General features: G+C 38.8%; 1 protein-coding gene across 1 annotated transcript in view; it reads right to left on the bottom strand.

Moving 5' to 3' along the window:
* Positions 1–20,378, bottom strand: part of Scaper (S-phase cyclin A associated protein in the ER) — a 343,723-nt gene that overhangs the window by 70,826 nt on the left and 252,519 nt on the right. Inside the window, exon 25 of the mRNA XM_041638504.1 lies at positions 10,178–10,301. Within this exon, the coding sequence (XP_041494438.1) occupies positions 10,178–10,301 (124 nt within the window). The remainder of the gene's footprint in view (positions 1–10,177; positions 10,302–20,378) is intronic.

Here is a 20,378-nt window from a genome sequence, read left to right on the forward strand (position 1 = left end):
TGGGGAGGCTGTGCAAGTTTGCCTGGATTCACTCTTCTCATTTCCACCCACCCTCCACACCAGACTCACCTGTATTGCTCTCTGCTCCATCCCACCTGACTACTCAGACATGTCTTCACTGTTCTATTCTCCTGATCTTCCTCTTAGTCTATGTTCTCTCATCATGCGCAGCATATACATGTGGGCCTCTGTATAACTCTTAATCTTCTTAGGGTCTTGGTTTTTATTTCAGGTTTCTTTCCTAGTTTTTCCTTCTGGATAGGGGCTACCAAGCCTTCTAACCGAGTTAGGGGTCAACTGAACTATCCTGATACTACTGTCAGCCTCTTACTTCGAGCTGTAGTTGACTCCCTACAATCAGACCAGCAACATCCTACCACAAGCTACCCCAACATTACCTATTTCCCATCTGGGTACTGGGATTGCCTGTTTTTCTGACTGTGTTCTAGTTAGTTTTTATCATCAACTTGACACATTCTAGAATCACCTGAGAAGAGCGAACCTCAACTGAAGAACTGCGTTGATCATATTGGCATATCGTTGGTCTCAAACCCACGGAGATGCACTGCCTCTGCCTCCCAAGTGCTGGGATTAAACCCATGCCAGGGTCTAAATTATATTTCTTTATATTTCAAATACATCTTATTTACATAATAGCTGGGTCCTTCTTTGTATCTTCTTCAATGGTTTTTGCCTCACAACAAGGGTAAACATTATATAATTATTATTACATTAGGTCCATTGTTTCATTACTGCTTTGTTTTTCCCCTGCTTTATTCTCTAGTTCTTTTTTTCTGTTAAATTTTTGAGTATGACAAAAGTATATGCTCAACTATGTTCATAGCAGCATTGTTTGTAATAGCCAGAACTTGGAAACAACCTAGATGCCTTTCAATGGAAGAATGGATGAAGAAAGTATGGAATATATACATATCAGAGTATTACTCAGCAGTAAAAAACAAGGACTTCTTGAATTTTGCATACAAATGGATGGAAATAGAAAACACTATCCTGAGTGAGGTAAGCCAGACCCAAAAAGAAGAACATGGGATGTACTCACTCATATTTGGTTTCTAGCCATAAAGGACATTGAGCCTATAATTCATGATCCTAGAGAAGCTAAATAAGAAGGTGAATCCAAAGACAAACATATAGGCATCCTCCTGAATATTAACCTTCATCAGGCGATGAAAGGAGACAGAGACAGAGACCCACATTGGAGTACCGGACTGAAATCTCAAGGTCCAAATCAGGAGCAGAAGGAGAGAGAGCACGAGCAAGGAACTCAGGACCGAGAGGGGTGCACCCACACACTGAGACAATGGGGACGTTCTACTGGGAACTCACCAAGACCAGCTGGCCTGGGTCTGGAAAAGCCTGGGATAAAACCGGACTCTCTGAATATAGCGGACAATGAGGACTACTGAGAACTCAAGAACAATGGCAATGGATTTTTGATCCTATTGCACGCACTGGCTTTGGGGGAGCCTAGGCAGTTTGGATGCTCACCTTACGAGACCTGGATAGAAGTGGGCAGTCCTTGGACTTCCCACAGGTCAGGGAACCCTGATTGCTCTTCGAGCTGATGAGGGAGGGGGATTTGATCGGGGGAGGGGGAGGGGGAGGGAAATGGGAGGCGGTGGCGGGGAGAGGCAGAAATCTTTAATAAATAAATAAATTAAATAATAAAAAAAATTTTAAAAAAATTAAAAAATAAAAAAAATTTTTTTGAGTATGTTTTAGAAGCCAGTTTCAGTTTAACTACTGAGTTCTGAGTTATACTGCTTGTGTTTGCTTTAAAGGTATCACCATATACAATCTTAACTTTCACTATACACTCTAAATTGATACTGTGCAATTTTGTGCAAAATGTAGAAAAATGGATCTGGAGAGATGGCTCAGATGTTAAGCACTGGCTGCTCTCCCAGAAGACCTGGGTTCAATTCCCAGAGCCCACGTAGTGGCTCACAACCATCTCTAACTTCAATGCCCTCTTTTGGCCTTTGCAGGCAGTGCATGTATGCAGCACTCAAACATACATGCAGGCAAAGCAGCCACACACATATAAATAAATGTAGAAAGACTGTAACTTCATAGGTTTACTTTTGGTCAGGTGATATGCACACTATCTCATGCAGCACAAATGACAATGCTGACACTTTTGCTTTAAGTCGTTTTTAAAAACATTTAAGTACTATAAATTTCCATTTTTATTGATCTTCCTTCTTTCCTTGCCTAATTTTGTGTATGGGTATGTGCTGTGGTGAATGAACCTAGGGCCTCACTACCAGTGAGCTACAACACAAGCCTAGTACAAGTGCTGGCAATGAATCTTGTGACGGATATTTTTAATATAAAAGTATTGAATACATAAATTTAATTTTCATGTTAATTTTTAAAACTTGTTACAATAAATTGCGTGTGCATGTATGTATGTGAGAGGGAGGGCCACTCATACCACAGCATGCATGTGGAGGTCAGGGGACAACTGGAAAGAGTTGGTTTTCTTCTTTCACCACATAGGTGCCAAGGACTGAATTAAGGTTGTCAAGCTTTACATCCAGAACCTTTACTTATGGTGCCTTCTTACTAACCCTTGCGTTTATTTCTTAAGCACATCTGTGCATATAAAAATTAAGAAAGATAATATTTTTCATTATTTTACTCTGATTACACTAGTAACAGGTTATGGAACCCTGGTGAGCATCCTACTTCACAGTCTCCCATCAAGCTACTGACACCATTGCCCTATGAAAGTTTTCTCTCTAGCTCTGCAATTCTCTCCTATAAGACACATAGTTTGGCGAACATAAATAGAGCTTATTTTATTTTTGAAGAAGGAAATATATGGGACAATCCAAGCAAGTGGTACAGGGTGAAGAAAGAATAAAACAAGATGCAACTGGTATCAGGAAGAGTTCAGTACAGTTCCCTTCAGCAATGAGATTTCTGCTCCCATGTAATTAACCATGGAGCCCATGTTCTGGTTGCTCAGGATAAAGAAAACAATGTGGCAACCAAGAGAGTTCCAGGCCTTGTGGCTATAATGAAAATCAAACAGGCACCTGGATGGGTCTGCACATGGTTAAGTGAAAAACAATCCCCTGTTCTAAGACTGCACTTATGTTTCCTTTGTTTGAATTCAGGGCTTTCCTGCCATCTAAAAAGCCCAACGACTTTTTTGGTTCAACAGTATCATATCAATTATTTAAGGTTTGTACATCATTTTTCAATTAACAACCCCCTCAGCTCTAGAAAACACATACCTGAGATTTATCAGCATATTTTCTGAATATTTCAAAAGAACAGATCACTATGAATCAGAAACAAGACTACTAAAAAATTTTAATGGATTAAAAAAACACAATGAACCATCAAGAAATTATAACTCTTTTAATTAATTGATTCTTTACCATATCCTACTAAAATGACAATATTAAACATATAATCAAAGTCACAACATTCTGATGTTTCATTTGTGTACTTAATAAAGTAAGGGCACAACTGAGTTCAAAGGTGAAGTCTTGGATATGCACTTAGAGGAGTAAGGTTCAGGTCCTGACTCTGCATGTAGGTAGTTCTGGGACCCCCCCGCCTTTTTTTTTTACATCAACCTGCTCATTAGACTGTTGTACCTCTCGGTTTTGGTTCAACCTCAAATGTCTGTCAGTCAATTGTTCACAGCACTGATTAGCACCATCAGTGTACCGGTGAATGACATAAAATGCCTAACAGAACTTAGTCCTCCTACAAATCTCTAAGAATCTATTACAATATTGTTATTTATATATGCATGGTTATGAAACATATCTAGAAATTTTCCTCATTCATGATTGATGTTCTATTTAAACACACCTCATTGTTTTCCCCTAAGAGTTTAAATATTTTTGATACCCTATATAGCTAGAATCATGTAGTATTTTAGTTTGTTTGTGTTATGATTTGAATGTGAAATATTCTGGATACGAAGGTGTGTTTGAACATGTTCTGGAAAGTTACAGAACACTTAGGGTGGGTCCTGATCTTATTTCCTGTACATTCTTTGCTTCCTGCTCCCATGTCTTCTTCCCTGCTGTGATAAACTGCATTCCTTCAAACTATATACCTAAATAAATCCTCCCCTGATTATTAGGTATTTGGCCACAAGTATTAATTTCACTTATAACTAGCCATAATTTCAATATTCATTCATGCTATAGCTTTTTAAGGCTTAGTAATGTTCTTTTCTTTGCATATATCATTTTAAAACCATCATCTACTGTTGGGCATGTGGGTTATTCCTACCTCTTGGCCTTGTGAATATGCAGTGAACATGATAAGGTAAGTATTTATTCAAGATCCAAATTTTAATTCTTTTAGATAAATGCTCAAAAGCTGTGATCATATGGCAGTTCCATTTTGTCATCTTATTAGGGGCATTTGTACTGTTTTCCACAGCGGCTGTACCACCTTGTTTCCCAGTGGTGCATACGGCTTCCAGTTTAGCCATGTCCTTACCTAACTAAATGTAACTGCTATTTTCCGACTTAAATAGCAATTATGGCCATCTTAGCAGTGTGAAGTTTACATTGTTGTGTTTTTGATGTGCATTTCCTTGAGGATTAGTGATTTAGATCATCTTTTCACATATCTTTTGTATTTTATTATATATTTTTTGAGGAAATGTCTATTTAAGCTCCTGGTTTAAATTTGTAGCTCTTTACTTGGTGGAGCTTAGAATCTGGGTGGAATCACTACAGCAAAATTATCTATGCATTTATTATGTTCTTCACTTCCAAATATACTTGTTTCTTTTAAATATATGTTCTATCTTTGTTGATATTCTCATGTTCCCATGCAGTGTCTTCCGAGTCTATAAAGCGTCTTTCTGACAGCGGGTTTTTCTTGTCAGTCCACATACTTCTGCTTCCTTAGGACTCCTCAATAGATTTAGTTGTTTCTTTACTTAGGCCATATTTCTTCTGTTTCTTTTTCTTCTGGTTTCTTTTCTTTCTTTGGTTTTTTGAGACAGGGTATTTCTGTAACTTTGGAGATTGTCCTGGAACTAGTTCTTATAGACCAGGCTGGTCTTGAACTTACAGAGACTCGTCTGCCTCTGCCTCCCAAGCACTGGGACTGCAGGCGTCCGCCAAGGCATCCGCCACCACAGCCTGGCTTCGTATTTCTGTTTCTTTGTGCATTTTTGTAACTTTTTTTTGTTTGTTTTTCAAGACAGGGTTTCTCTGTGTAACAGCCCTAGCTGTCCTGGAACTAGCTCTTGTGTTGTTGGAGGCTACTTGTTTGTTCCTGGCTGCCCAGACTCGAAATAATCACACAAAAACTGTATTAATTAAATCACTGCTTGACCTATTAGCTTATGCATATTTCTAGCTCACTCTTATCTTTTAAATTAAGCCATTTGTATTATTTTATATTTTACTGTGAGGCTGTAAGCCTCTGTGTGTTTTCTTTGGGATTAAACAGTTGTGGGACTGGGCAGGACACAAACCTCAGTTAACACTCTTGTAGACCAGGCTGGCCTCAAACTCACAGAAATTCACCAATTCACCTGCCTCTCCGAGTGCTGGGATTAAAGGTGTATGCCACCACTACCAGAGCATTTTTTTTTTTTTACGAGTTTTGTGAACTTGATAAATTGCCTCCTCTTCTAGACTAGCTTCCAACTGGAAAGACTCTCAAGAATAAACTGACACAGAGATTGTGGGTCCCGTCGTCTCCTTTGGAGGACATAAAGTTCTCTGAGTCACCTGGATACCCTGTCTGGGTAAAGGGAGAGGCTTTTTAAATCAGGAAGTTATCATCTCAGAGCATTCTTTGGTTGAAATGTACTAAGTTTCCTTGCTCTCTCTGCTTCTCAACAACATCCAAAGTAGGCTGCTTCCACTGAGAACCCCAAGAGAAGTGAGACAAACACAGTCCTTCAAGAAGTTCACTGAAAAGTGGAACATAGACCCACTGGCTCCACTCTTCTTTCTAAGACTGACAGAATAGCTAGAGTTGAGTGTCTTCCCCTGCTCACAGACTCTGAGGCACCAGGATTCTTTTGTGCTACAGCGAGTTGTCTCCCCTGCTCTTTGGATTCAGTACTCACTCCCATCAGGCCATACTGGTTCTTTCCAAGCACTTGGGTAAAGACAGAAATCAGCTTGCTAGCAGTGCTGTCTCTATGTCTCTAACTCTGTTTTGGAAAAGTGGTAAGGCAAACCGCTCTTCCCTGGCACTGAGGTGGGGGTGGCATGACAAACTATAATCATGGGTAAAGTGAAAGAGCTCCCTTTACCTGCTTCAGTGTGACTTTTTGGTCGGGCTGTATGGTGTACTGCAATTTCCTAAGTGGTTTCTGGATTTCCCAAAGGGGTAAACTGGCCAATATATTAAGTCAGTGTGTCTCTGTTGGGGAATGAGGTCTCGGGCTTCCTACTCTGCCATCTTGCTTTTCTCATTGGTCTTTTTTATTACCTTCCAATGCGTTTGCCTAGATTCCTTAAGGAGACATATAAAATTCCATGTTCTGGAATCAACTACAATTAAGAGAAGATGCTTAATTATTTAATGAAGAAAGCAATCCATTTTAATGTGTTTTAAACCTTTCATGCTTCAACAGAGATACTAACACCAGGGTTGGCTTCTATTCTTAGGAAAAAATTGTTTTAATGAACTGGTTTTTTTTTGTAGAGCTCTAAATAAATTCCCACAGAGCATATCCTAAAAATATAGCTTTGCATTAACATTGTAAGAAGTATGTACTTTTACAGTGTTACAAATATTGATTTATATTGTTTTAAATTAAAAACTCATGACCTCAGAAACTCCATTCAAATTCCAGGCATAGTCAAATTCACCTTCTCCAAATGCCTCAGGGCACAACAGCTCTTCCATCCATCACATCTAGAAGAACCATGATGTGCTAGGCACTCATCTAGGTCTCATGGACTGCTGTCTCTGGTTACAGAACTGCTCACAGAGAGTTTCTGAAATCTTGTCATTTCCTCTCCTCTTGATTGCGGGCTTCTGGAAAAAGGATTTGTATAAAGCCCTGTACCGGAGTCACCTGAGTACTAAGGGTGACTGAAGTAAGTGCCTGAGCCTTAGAGCAAGTTTCAAGTAGCTAGAAGGGGAAAGAAATGTCTTAAAGCATTTGGATCTATCAGGAACCGGCAAGGCTGAAGGACCCTGAAAATTCTACTAGGTCACAATTAGCTTCTTTTCTCCATTTTTCTATCACTTCTGAACAATGTGTTGGTGACTACTCTTTATCTCTTATTTAAGGGGTATTATCAAGTTAGTGGTTCATATTTCAGTTACATGTACATGAAAACCATTTACCAAGAAAGATAGAAATGTACTCAAATTTTTAAATTGTTACCAGAAACATAAAAGTCACCACCAGCATCCATCCCAAACTAGGAAATACACCTCTCTTGCCTCATTGCTACAAAGCCAGTCATAGCACTGGACAATTGACAGCTATAAGATCACAAGCCTAAAAGGAACAGAGATAATCAGGATAAGGAAGAAGGACTAAAATGTTTTGACAAAACCAGTGTCTCTGGATCCAAACTGAGGAAAATTAACAGAATAAATACATGATGCGACAAAATCTATTACTGCCAAATTAAAAGTGTTTCTGAGAGATACTAAAACAAACAAACAAAGGAATATTAAAAGAAACTAGGATTTTCAATCAAGAGGGAAATAAGCCACCTAACAAGACCTCGGCTGATAGCTGGCACTGAATAAATGCAAACAATTATGAGAGGCTAAGAGCCAGCTCGTCTCCTTTGTGATGGACCAGGTAGAATTACCGAATGTCTTCCTCCACAGTTCCAAAGCTCTCCGCAAAGGATGTCATCTCAGCATTTCTATATAAATCAAAGTTTGTGGTCTCCCCACCCCAATTCAAATGAATCTTAATCTGCAAAGCTGATAAATGCAGGTGAATTGTTTGTGAAGTCATTAGTTTCTGCAGGTAGAGCCCTCAGGAATGGACCAGCCCCTCCCAGGAGGCAGCTAAGGGGCCGTTCTCTGCCATGTCAAGTCTCTGAACACAGAGAGGGTCTGCAGAGAAGCCTGACTGTGTTAGTACCTTGACTATGGACTTCTATCTTTTTTGAACAATGAGTAAAAAATTCCCCAGTGTAGAAGAGCTACACATCTGTAGTATTTTTCTCATGGCTGCCCAAGCTAAGACATAACCTATCTTACTCCCTGTGCAGGGATTTCCTAGAAGGCTGGGATCATAGCCTTGTTTCACTGTCTCATAACATGTCTATTAATAATTTTTCCCCTTAAAAGCATGAAGAATCAAAATCTATTTTCTTTTACTGTAAGATTTTGTTCCTTCTTTCACATTTTAAAGCCATTCTATTCAGTTCCGTGTTCTATTTAAAGTAATGCTTCCTCTTCCATTATTGACAGAATAAATTCTTCCAAACAATTATAGTGTACAACTGAGGGAAAAGATTGAGACTTAGTATTTTCATCATTCTTACTTTAAAATAATTTTAGATCAACAAATTCAATTTAAAAATAGTAAACCCAGTTAACCCAGTGTTCCCTGCTGTCAACAAAACCACAGTACAACTACTGAAAGGAAGAAAATAGGACTGAGTGAATAAAATGAACTGTTTTACAAAGTTTATTTAAATCTGTTTCCCCATTTATCTCTCTTCCTGTTCAGGGTCTCATATTACACTTAGTGGCTGATCCTCCTTAGTCTCCCTGTACAGTGACAGTTCTCACTGTACCCTGCTGAAAACTGCCAGTCAGTTATATTGTATAGGTGGTCCCTGATTTGACTCTTGACTCTGTGATTTTGATCTATGTATTTTTAAAGTCAGATTCTCAGGGACTCAAGTGACAGTGACCTTTTAAGAGTATTCTGAAAATTAAATGAGGCAATATAAATTATGTCTTTTTGTCTTCTTTTTTACTACAATGTCTTACCTATATTTTAGTGACTTGCTTTGTAAATAAAACCATGTACAATGAGCCTTTGATTCATACACATTGCCTCACTGTAAATAGCTGGTGTTATCATCTACGGCAATGCTAGCCTGCATCTCTGCTAGCTTTTCCATATTGCTCTCTCTAATTCTTGCTGGTATGTTTGTATATAAGACTTCATAGTCACCTTATGAATTTTAGTTTGTGACCAATAATCAGTAGGTATTGATTTATTTACTCATATATTCATTCAATGTTATACCAAATCTACTCTCCTCTGTTAGGATATTGGACATAGTAATAAGCTACTTGTCTTCATGGATTTTAGGACTAATGGGAAAACAGATAAATAAATAACTATAATTCAGTATAATCAGGTTTATGAGATGTGATGTCTGGGATCACAAAAAAGCATTCTTAAAGCTGCGATTGGGAAAACAGATTTGAGATTTCATAAAGAAGATGCTCTTGTGCTTAAATTAAGGCTGCAGAATGCAGAGGAAGGAAAGGAAGAAAGGGAGCAGAGGTGTGGGGCTTATGGAGAACAATTAGGGCCACGGAGAATAAAAGCAAGTTGGCTCTGGGAAATCTTCTGTGCTGTAAACTTCCAGTGCCAATACCTCAGGGGCTCAGAAAGCTCGCCAGGAAACTTCTGGTCCCAGGGCTCTGAAGACTGCATTGACAGACCTAAACCTTTGGATATTATACTGAGCTTACCTCATCTAACATCTGTGAATGGAGGTAAAATTTAAGGTGATAACTGGCTGTCAGCTCACATCCTAAGTAGTTTGCCCTTCCTGACAAAGGCATTTCCTAAATTTTTTTTAAAGAGTAAATGGCCATAAACCCCCCTTTAATCAGCACTTTTGACATACATGGGTGAGAGGCTCTGAGGCTCTCACTTGTCTCTTGGTAACCCCCATTCCTGTGGCTGTGGAGGTTTGGCATTGGGTCTACCTGATGCCAGAGCCAAGTTTAACATGCAAATTGGCGTTCTTCACAGTGTTACATACCCATTACTCCTTCAATATTAGTATTACGAGACTTTGACACAGAATGTTCAAGAGATTTCACTGTCAGTTCCTGTTGTACATTCTTAACTGTCTTCACTGCCCTACCCCCATCCCTGCTTTTAAATTTGAACAGTAAATAGGCTGAATTCTTAGTTTTGGTCACAGGACTATTTCTCAAACTTTAACAGCTTCTTACCCAAGGCACTAATATTACATACCGTCAGTTGGTGTATCAGGAGATCCATTAAGAAGGTAATCTTGTTACTAAACAGAACATCAGTGCAGTTTTCTGAACAGTTATTGCAGGTGAGGTTGTAAACATTGATTGCATTGCAGAGAGACCTAATAGGAAGAAAAACACCATTTGTAAAACCTGAGCAACTCTTCTCCCAACAATTTAAAATAATAAAGTCAATGGTATGCAAGAAACAGGCATGAGATGGAAGCTGCTCTACAAAACCAAGCCAGAAACCATTAGCACAGGCCCATCAGTCAGACAGAAAAGGCGGTTATTTTTATTCAAGTGCAGCGCTCATTAGTACCTAGCAGCGCTTACTAATGTCTATTAGTTACAGGACAGACAATTCAAAGAATTTTCTAGTCTTTCTGATAATTTCTTCATTTAAGATCAGACATCAACCAGGAACCTCAGTCTTTTAAATAACACCTAGAAAAAAAAAAAAGACTGCCAAATTGCCTGTTGCCAGATCAGCCGGTCCATGACAAGGCAGCTGAAAAAACAGTGTAGAAAAGCTGGAGCTATTCCCCATGAGGTAAGCCCTACAGTTCTGGGAAGAGAGTCCTACACTGTTTGAAAGGGTATGAACATGGATCTGGTCCTAGGTAGATGAAGATTTCTTCCCTTGAGACTCCAAACTAGTCATGGACCCAAGCAATCCGAAGAAAACCTAGCCATAGGTTTTTTCTCTAGAGGATATTAAGAAAAACCATTTTATTAATAGTTCAAAGAAACTTAAAGCAGTAAGTTCAGAGGACATGGTATTCTTCTGAATGTTTTGTAGTCTAGGCCTAAAACTGCTTGTGTGAGCAATGTTTATTTACTCTGACTGAATTTTCTGCTTAGTCTTTCACAACCAACTTTCTAGGACAGTAATTCTCAACCTTCCTAATGCTGCTACCCTTTATTACAGTTCACCATGTTGTGGTGACCCCAACCATAAAATTATTTTTGTTGCTACTTCATAACTGTAATTTTGTTACTGTTAGGAACTGTAATGTAAATATCTGACATGCAGGATATCTGGTATGTGTCCCCTGTGAAAGTGTCATTCTACCCAAAAGGTTCACGACCCACAGGTTGAGGACCACTGTTCTAGGACATTTGTTGAATTGTAAACTTGTCAATTAGCAGATTCGACATTACCTGGGAACTTTAAGAAATGCAAATTGCCAAGATCTACTGTATACCTAGTCAACAGAAACTTGTGTCTTCATAAAAATTTTGCAGCCAGAGATGAGAACCACAGGTCTCAGAAACACCATGTGAGCATGCATGCATGCATGCATGCATGCATGCATCCATCCATCCATCCTATACTGAAGGTCCCTGTGATATGCAATACATGTGCTACACAGATAAGACAGTGTAAGTGCCCAGGGCTAAAGTTTTAGTGGGAAAAATAAAGTGAGGAGTCCCTGTTGTAATAATGCTTGATATGGCTGCTCCTGACCCAGAATTATTGAGTTTCCGGAAGTCAGTTACAGTAGCGTGTACTAGTGAAGAGTAGCGCTGCAGGAACCAGATACTTCTAGGGTAGAGTCCCAGCTTATCAGTCAAGATTTTAGCAAGTTTCTAATTCAGCATGCTGTCACCTATTTCACATGCTTAAAAACTAGATAATATTTAAGTTTCCCATGATTGTCATGAGAATTAAATGATAACAAAGTGGATAGGGAAATACTTAATAATTAGTAAGACTCATTATGTAATATTATTAGCTATTTGATAACAAGAATAAGAGTACAAATGTTTTTTCCATAAGGTAAAATTTGGTGTTTATGATTATAAAAACAATAATAGTATATTTGAGAAGGCGATGTATAAGGAAATGGTAAAACACTATTAGGAGAAAACTGACTATTTGTAATGCCATCCTTTCCCTCCTGTTGTAAGTATTTCTCGGTAACACTTAGTGTCTCCTATAATACTAGCTTTGAATTTTTTTTAAAAGAGAAGCAGAATCTTACCCAGAAGCACAAACCACAAAACAGAAAGCAAAAATTGTACTGGTTCAAGTGGAAGATGGAGGGCTCTCCCTCTCAAAGAACCCAAAGACTGCCTCAGACGCATCCCTTGGAATGCAGAGGAAACGAATGCACTCAGATACAGCTAAAATTTAACCTGTAATTTCTGAGTACCTAAGGGCAATCACAGCTTAACAACTGTGGGGGTAGAGTCAGCTGAGCTCCTTCCTAAAACGTGTGGCCTCTGATGTACCAGAGCCCCAGGGCATCTGTGCAGCATCACTGACTTTGTAGTCAGGTTCAGAAGTCTTCCAGTACTTTTCTGAACCACGTCCTCTATGAATTCCTTTCTGATAAAGGAAACGGAAAAAATGCTGCAAAATTTTAAAAATATTGAACAGTGCTTTGTCTTATGGACTAAAATTTTAGTTCAATCAATCTCTTACTATTGTGCCCAACTTCCAATAGCACAATTTTTTTTTTTTTTTTTTTTTTGTGAGTGAGAACTCTTTGTTGTGAACTGCTGGAGAAAAGCTTCAGCTGATTTAAACAGAAAAGTGGACAGGCTGTTAGATATATAATAGAATCTGGGAAATACTTTTATGTCTGCTACCCAAATCAAACACTACTGGACTGGCCTAAACAAGCAAAACAAATCCAAAACACGACCAGGCATGATATGCCTCACCCTGAATGTGACTTTGGGCTTTATAAACAGTAGCCTCCAACTCTTAAAGACTAGAGTTTGAATACCCCTGCTTTACTTCATTAATGCCAGAGTCAGAATCTGGCTTAAGGCCTCAATCACCTGCCTGACACAATGAAGTCTAGGAAGTAAATACCTGCTTGCTCCTTTCATAATTGCTGGTTATGATGAAATGGGTAAAAGGAAATGAACATTTTTAAGATTTTTAAACATACTGCCAAATTCAAACTGACTTCTAGAAAAAAATTTAAACCGATTTTTACTCTGAGTAAGGTACCTCCCCCATCCATGTTATGGCCAATACTGACTACATCTTCATACATTTGAGCGCAAAATAAAAATTCTACTTTAATTTTTTTGTTTTTATTTTTTAAAAAGTAACATGTTTCATTAGGGCATTTTTCACATGTAATTATTCTGCTGATTCTGTTTCCCCGGCTCCCTGATTGTACTCTTCTACCCATGGTCAGTGTCCTGTTTTGCTTTCATGTGACACATACTCTACTACATAGCCCATGAAAACTATATTTCCCCTTATAGTTCCCATTCTAATTTCAGGATTTATACACACTTACATACATATATTCACATATAAAGCCAGGATCCACAAATAAAAGAAGAATATGCAATATTTGTTATCCTGAGCCTGGAATCCATCAAATTGTGGGCAATTTTTAATATTTCATTTTTCTTGATGGTCTAAAAAATGCATAGTGTGTATTACTATTACAATGTTTCTTTTGTCCATTCATCTAGGCCAATTTCTTTATTTCTTGTTTTCTTTTCATGACTTAAAAGTACTTTCAAATTATAAAATTAGGTAATCGTTCATGTGTATGTTTTTAAAATTATCACGGAGTGATAATTTTATGGTTTTCATAATTCACTCTATCAGTTTATTTTAAGTTTATTTTGGTATGATGCATAAAACAAGAGCCTCAAGTGATCACCACTGAGATGAGTGAAGAGGACTGCCCTTCGTGTGTTTACAGTGACACACAGGGAGAATAGATTCTCTGGTTTCTATGACAATTGATAACTGCCTTTGTGTTAATATTGTATTGTGTACTACTATGTAAATTAATGGTAGGATTAATTCATATACAAAATTATAGGTCTCCAAAAAACTATTAAAAAATAGAATGCTGTGCTGAACTGTTCAACTCTAGGACTGCACCCAAGCTGCCTTTGCAGCTATCTGTATTTTTGTAGCCTTAAGTATGAATTAATATTTTTGTGTTTAAGTCAATCAAATTTTTACAGCTTGTCTTGAAGGTGCACTCCAAACCAGAAGCCGAGGCATAAGGAAGTGTACACATAAACCAGAAGCCGAGGCATAAGTAAGTGTACACATAAACCAGAAGCCGAGGCATAAGGAAGTGTACACATAAACCAGAAGCCGAGGCATAAGGAAGTGTACACATAAACCAAAGCCGAGGCATAAGTAAGTGTACACATAAACCAGAAGCCGAGGCATAAGGAAGTGTACACATAAACCAGAAGCCGAGGCATAAGGAAGTGTACACATAAAAAGCACACATGGGGCTAAGGGGAATTGGGGTGAGAAACGTGAGAAGGGGAGGATTGGGGGAGCTTGGGGGAATGGGATGGTTGGGATAAAGGAAGGGTGGACACGGGAGCAGAGAAATATATATCTTAATTAAGGGAGCCACCTTAGGGTCGGCAAGAGACTTGACTCTAGAGGGGCTCGCAGGTGTCCAGGGAGATGTCCCCAGATAGTACCTTGGGCAACTGAGGAGAGGGAACCTGGAATGACCCTATCCTATAGCCATACTGATGAATATCTTGCATATCATCTTAGAACCTTCATCTGGCGATGGATCAAGATAGAGACAGAGACCCAAATAGGAGCACCGGACTGAGCTCTTAAGATCCAAATGAGGAGCAGAAGGAGGGAGAACATGAGCAAGGAAGTCAGGACCACGAGGGGTGCACCCACCCACTGTGACAGTGGAACTGATCTATTGGGAGCTCACCAAGGCCAGCGGGACTGGGACTGAATAAGCATGGGATGAAACCGAACTTTCTGAACATGGCGGACAATGAAGGCTGATGAGAAGCCAAGGACAATGGCATTAGGTCTCGATCCTAATACATGAACTGGCTTTGTGGGAGCCTAGCCTGTTTGGATGCTCACCCTCCTGGACCTGGATAGAAGTGGGAGGACCTTGGACTTCCTGCAGGGCAGGGAATCTGGACTGCTCTTCATTCTCAAGAGGGGGGGGGGAATGGAGTGGGGGGGAGGAGGAGAGAGGGAGGGGAATGGGGGCAGGGGGCAATGTGTGGGAGGAGGGGGAGGGAAATGGGAAATGGGGAGGAGGTGGAAAAATTTTTTTTCAACAACTAAAAAATAAACAAAAAATAAAGAAGAAAAAAAAAGCACACACCTTCTCTACCATCCTCTGTGCTCAACAAAGAAACCCTCCCTGGGAAAGACTTTACCTCTGAATGGTCTTAGGTTCACATAACTTGTTCAAGAAACTATGTTCAAACCAGGAAGAAAAGAAAAGAGAACCAAACTTTCAGGGTGAGGAAAAACTTGTGTATGCAGTGAACTTACTTGAAAGACAATCTTTATTTGAAGAGCACCTGGTTTAAAGTGCACACTGCTCTGAACCCAGCTTGGGTGGTCTGTTCAGCACCCTCTCTGTAATTTTAAACGTGAATGACTTGAAGCACTTTCCGACATCAAATAGAAAGCTCCAACTTTTCAAAGAAACTTCTCAGGAGATATTAAAATCTCACTGCATATTCTATCAAGAGTGTACTGCAGTGCTGGTCTAAGATACAGACTTTCTTGCCCCAAATATACTTATGAATGGTTTTCTTTTGTCAGAAAATTTCTTATTGAACATGCTTTCTCTGAGAAACAGAGGACAGAAAAAAGCATGAGAAAACTAAGCCTTTTAGCGAGAGGTGCAGGAGCGCACACAGAAAAATGATGACTAAAGAATGCAACTAAATACAGATCCAGTACGTTAAGAATCACTTAAATGTAGGTCCTAACACAATAGTAGGGGATGCTTCAATATCGTGCTCTTATAGTCAGAGAGGTCTTACAAATGAAATCAATGAAGACATCTCAGAGTTAAATTATACCATAGATTAAGTGGATACAACAAGTGTCTATAAATATACTATTCAACAGACAGAGAATACACATTTTTTTAAAAAAATATCAGATGGAACCTTCTGTACAAGTGATCACATGGAAGGCAATAAAGCAACCCTTAACCCAGAACAAACAAACAAACAACAAAACAAAAACTAATTTTTAACTTACCAAAGCCACCATGAAGTAGAACTAGAAATCAGCAACAAGAGAAACCTTAGAAACCAGCAAAGATATGGAGACAGCACGCTTATGAACTAACAGTGAGTCACTGCGGAGATCAAGAAAGCAGTTCAAATATTCCTAGAACCCTCGCAGCACGGTGACACATATCTTTAATGCCAGCACAAGCAGAGGCAGGCAGAGCTCTGTGAATTTTGGGCTAGCCTAGCACATATAGCAAATTCAAGGCTATGTAGTGAAACCCTGTCTGAAACAAAAGCATAAGGAAATGAAAACGATAGCACTACCTATCAGAACCACCGGGCTACAGCCAAAGTGGTCCTAAGTAGATTTTCACTGTTGCAAATACTCCCATTAAAAATATTAGTGAGATCTCAAATTAACAATGTAATGATGTACCTGAAGGCTCTAGAAAAATAAGAAGTCAAAACCAAATCCCAAGTAATTAATGAAACAGATAAAAAGAATAAATAGTGTCAATGAAATGGAGAGTTACTCTTAAAAAATTAGTAAGATCGATGAAAGGCAGACAGACACACAGAGAGAGAGAGAGACAGAGAGACAGAGACAGAGAGACAAAGAGCACGCTAAATCCAACTTAATCAAATAATAACTGAAAATGGACTTTGTTACAGAAGATGCCAGTGAAATCCAGAAAGTCATTTGGGAATACTATAAAAGCTTGCATTTTAAAAATCTGGGAAATAAAAGAAATGAACAAATTTCTAAACTCACTTGACCTTCTAAAATTAAATTCAGAACTCATAAACAAACAGAGTAATAACAAGCAACAAGATTGAAGCAGTAATTAAAAGTCTCTGCAAAGAAAAGCCCAGGGCCAGATGTATCCACTACTTAATTCTATTAAACAGTCAAGGAAGCTCTTAGACCTCAAACTGTTTTGCAAAATATAAAGGGAAGGAACACTACCAAATTAATTATACGATGCCAGAACTACTCTGATATTAAAACTAGATTAATACCTTACAAGAAAAAATTACAGATTAATTTTCCCAATGAACACACATGTCAACATTCTCATACATGTATGTGTATATCCATATATATATTTCTATATGTCTATAATTTTTTTTTTTTTTTTTTTTTTTTTTTTTTTTTTTTTTTTTTTTTGGTTTTTTCGAGACAGGGTTTCTCTGTAGCTTTGGAGCCTGTCCTGGAACTAGCTCTGTAGACCAGGCTGGTCTCGAACTCACAGAGATCCGCCTGCCTCTGCCTCCCGAGTGCTGGGATTAAAGGCGTGCGCCACCACCGCCCGGCTATATGTCTATATTTTGAATAGAATTATGCCATTTGGGCTGACGATGCTTCTCACAAGAGTCACAGACAAACAGAAACCTCAGTTCCAAGCAAAAGAACTTCTTTTTAGGTTGTTTGGTCAGGGTAATCCCAGATACCCACAACTGTTATAGGGTCTTGCTGTTGCCCAAAATTGTGTCCCAGAGGTGGAGGATAAGTCCTTTTTGTTGAACTCACCACATACTTCAGGCACAGGACTTAGAAGAGTCCATCCAGAGCTGACCTGAAAGTTTCCTGTCTGAGGTCTAGTTTCTCTGGTGCCAGAGGTGCTGTGCTGTCCAGAGGGTGTGATGCGTGTGAACCACAACAATGGCCAGCACGGCAAGATAACCCTACAGCTGCAGTAGAGGAACTCATGTCTCGCCAGTAACCAACAGAGGCATAATTGGAATTAAGGCCTGCTCAACAGTTTGTCTTGGGGTGTCCAGCACCAAATCTACAACACAACTCATACATCTAAGGCACAGGTAACATCACAGAGGAGGGGCAGAAAGAACCAGGGGCACCAGAAAATCTGCTGTGAGATTGTGTCTCCTAGAAGTGACAAAGAAGATTCACCCATGATATTTCAAAAACATGGCTTCCCAAGAAAGACCTGAACAAGGACAATACCAAGATATGCTAAATGAAAGAGGAAAATATCATGGGGTCCAATCCCAAAACAAAGAACTACAGGCACCTAATGACTGTTGAGAGAGGGATAATTAGCCTTTCCCAGGGATGAGCTCCTTAATTATACAATACCAAGTGGTAAGCCCTGAAGTCCTATCCACAAGTAACACTAAGTGAACTTAGCAGATTGTTTTAGAGAAAGGAAAGAGGAGTAAAATAATGCAATTATATTTTAATTAAAATAAAAAATTTTAACAACCCTCCTGAAAATTAGATTCAAGTGCACCCAAAGAACGTCATACAACATGACCAAGTTGGTTTCATTCCAGGGATGGAATACTGGTTTATCATATGGAAATGAATAAATACAATATATCATATAAACAAATTTAAGGACACAAATCAATCATTTCAATAAATGCAGACATGGCATCTGAAAAAGTTCAGTGTGCCTTCATAAAACAAATCCTAAAAAAGTTAGGCTCAGACAGAACATTTTTCAACATAAAGGCATATGACAAAGCTGTAGCAGTCATATTAAATGGAAAAAACTGAATGAAACAAAGAAACCTACTCTTAATTTTCATTCAAAATAGTAATCAAATCTTAGCTGAAGCAATAAGACAAGAGAAAAATATAAAAGATACAAAGAGGAAAGGAAGAAGTAAAACTATCCCTATTTGTAGATAACATGATTCTGTACTTAAAAGGTCTTACAGATTTCCCCCCAAAATTTTTAGGTGTGATAAACACTTTTAGTAAAGTTACAAGATATAAAACTAACATGCAAAAATTAGTAGCTTTTCTATATAATAATGAAATTACTGAGGATGAAATTAGCTGAAACAACGTATACACAACAGCTTCAAAAACAACATACCTAGGAATACACCTAAGCAAGAAGGTGAAAGGTCATTACAATGAAAACTTCAAGTCACTGAAAAAAAAAATAAATTGAAGAAGACACTAGCTGACAGAAAGACCCTCACGTGCTTGGACTAGAATTACTATTGTAAGAACGGATCATGGGCGCAGGCCCAAGCTGCGGGCGGAGACACCGACGCGCAGACCAGTGGATGCGGGATAGTCCAAGCATGAAACAGTGACGCCCACACTGAGAGCAGATCGCCCCACTACAATTAAGAACGGATCATGTTACCAAAAGCAATCTACAGAGTCAATGTGATCTCATCAAAACTCTAATGACATTTTTCACAGAACTAAGAAGATCCTAAAATTCATGTACAAACACAAACAATCATGGATAGCCAAAAGAAAAAGAATAAATAATACTAGGGGTATCACAATATTTGATTTCAAATATTGAATTCAGAGCCATACTGACAAAGACGGCACGGTATTGACACAAAAACAGACTTCTAGAGGAATAAAACAACATTAATTACAGAGTGCCCCAAAACAAATCCATAGAGAGTTATAGGCTCCTAATATCTGACAAAGGTGTAAAAATATGCACTGAAAAAGTACTATCACAAATAATGCTGGAAAACAGAATATATACACATAGAGAAAAATGAAATTAGATCCACATTTATCACCAGCACAAAAGTCAGTTGAAAACAGATCAAAGACCTTACTTCAAATCCTAAGACGCTGAAACTGCTAGGGGAAAACACTTCAAGGTACAAGCAAAGATGGGACTAAATAGAGAGCTCACTTTTAAGTGTTTTCTGTTTAAATGCGAGGAACTAAATTCAATCCCTAGGTCTCACCTAAAAAAGAATGGCAATGGTTGTGTCCAACTGTAATCCCAAAGCTGGGAAGGAAGAGATAGGAAGATCCAGGCAGCCGAGCTTCATCAGCAAGCCCCAAGCCAGTGACAGAACCTGTCTCAAAAACAAGGTGGACGAAACTTGAGGAATGACACTGGAGGTTGATGTCTGGCCTGTGCGCACACCTGTGGATGTGTACTTGAACACATAACACATGAACACACATACACACACACACACACACACACACCCCTAAAAAAGATTTCATTATCATTTAAAATAATCCTACAAATTGACAAACGGATCTCATAAAATTAAATGAAGAGACAGCCTACAGATTGGAATTTTTTTTCTCTCAGATAAAGGATTTACATCTAGAATGATTGGGCATCTCTTGGGTATATATATTCCCAAAGTGATATTGCTGGATCCTGAGGTAGGTTGATTCCCAATTTCCTGAGAAACTGCCACACTGATTTCCAAAGTGGTTGCACAAGTTTGCATTCCCACCAGCAATGGATGAGTGTGCC

The sequence above is a fragment of the Microtus oregoni genome, unplaced genomic scaffold (genome assembly GCF_018167655.1).
Source record: "Microtus oregoni isolate MIOR12 unplaced genomic scaffold, Mior012 000055F_ref0000237, whole genome shotgun sequence".
NCBI lineage: Eukaryota > Metazoa > Chordata > Mammalia > Rodentia > Cricetidae > Microtus > Microtus oregoni.